General features: G+C 36.2%; 1 protein-coding gene across 1 annotated transcript in view; it reads right to left on the bottom strand.

Moving 5' to 3' along the window:
* LOC106476258 (parathyroid hormone/parathyroid hormone-related peptide receptor-like) overlaps window positions 1–876 on the bottom strand; it is a gene marked incomplete at its 3' end in the record, with an annotated part of 21,002 nt that extends 20,126 nt beyond the window's left edge. Inside the window, exons 1-2 of the mRNA XM_022380181.1 lie at window positions 706–876; window positions 242–336 (exon numbers count right to left, since the gene is read on the bottom strand). Coding sequence (XP_022235889.1) covers window positions 242–336; window positions 706–876 — 266 coding nt within the window. The remainder of the gene's footprint in view (window positions 1–241; window positions 337–705) is intronic.
* Window positions 877–975: the final 99 nt, after the last annotated feature.

Below are 975 nucleotides of genomic sequence, written 5' to 3'. Positions count from 1 at the left end.
ATATATGCCAAGATTATGTTAATATATGCCAAGATTATGTTAATATACGCCAGGATTATGTTAATACATGCTAGGATTATGTTAATATACGCCAGGATTATGTTAATAGATGCTAGGATTATGTTAATATACGCCAAGATTATGTAATATATGCCAAGATTATGTTAATAGATGCTGGGATTATGTTAATATAAACCGGCTTGTAAAAGGCGTACACACCACGATAATTAATAAAACTTACCTCAGAAAAGCCAAGATAAGGAATGCGATGATCAGTGCTGACAGTGATACGGTATACCCGACTTTAGATATCAGTTTGATGGTGAATAGGTGTGGCTATGAGAGAAAACACAAGTACACTCATCAAAACATACCCAAGATACACAGCAATACACACTATATAAAAGTAACTCGTGGCGAACAATTATTAAAATAACGTAAGAGAGTATATTGCTCGTCGTTCAGAGTAAAGTTATTTATTTTGACTTTTAAGGACATCTCTAGCCAAACATGTACTTAAAAACAATTATTATTAAGTAGACGTCAAAGTAGAACTCGACTTCCAACAACACACAGCACGTGAACTCTAATATCACATATAAAATATTGGTTTCTACTTGTCTACACCTTTTATGTTGTATTTACATGATTTAAACTGTAAGATACTTCGTCCAGCGTGGGCAGTCAGGCCAGCAGGCTCTGTACAATGTTAGGTGTGGTAACTACAGCCATGTGCTGTACAATATTAGGTTTGACCACTACAGCCATGTTCTGTACAATGTTAGGTGTGGTAACTACAGCCATGTTCTGTACAATGTTAGGTGTGGTAACTACAGCCATGTTCTGTATAATGTTAGGTGTGGTAACTACAGCCATGTTCTGTACAATGTTAGGTGTGGTAACTACAGCCTAGTTCTGTACAATGTTAGGTGTGGTAACTACAGCCTAGTTCTGTACAATGTTAGGTGTGGTAAC

The sequence above is a fragment of the Limulus polyphemus genome, unplaced genomic scaffold (genome assembly GCF_000517525.1).
Source record: "Limulus polyphemus unplaced genomic scaffold, Limulus_polyphemus-2.1.2 Scaffold10145, whole genome shotgun sequence".
Classification (NCBI taxonomy): Eukaryota; Metazoa; Arthropoda; class Merostomata; order Xiphosura; family Limulidae; genus Limulus; species Limulus polyphemus.
The sequence above is the reverse complement of the archived record's forward strand: the minus strand, read 5'-3'. Positions and strand labels throughout refer to the sequence as shown.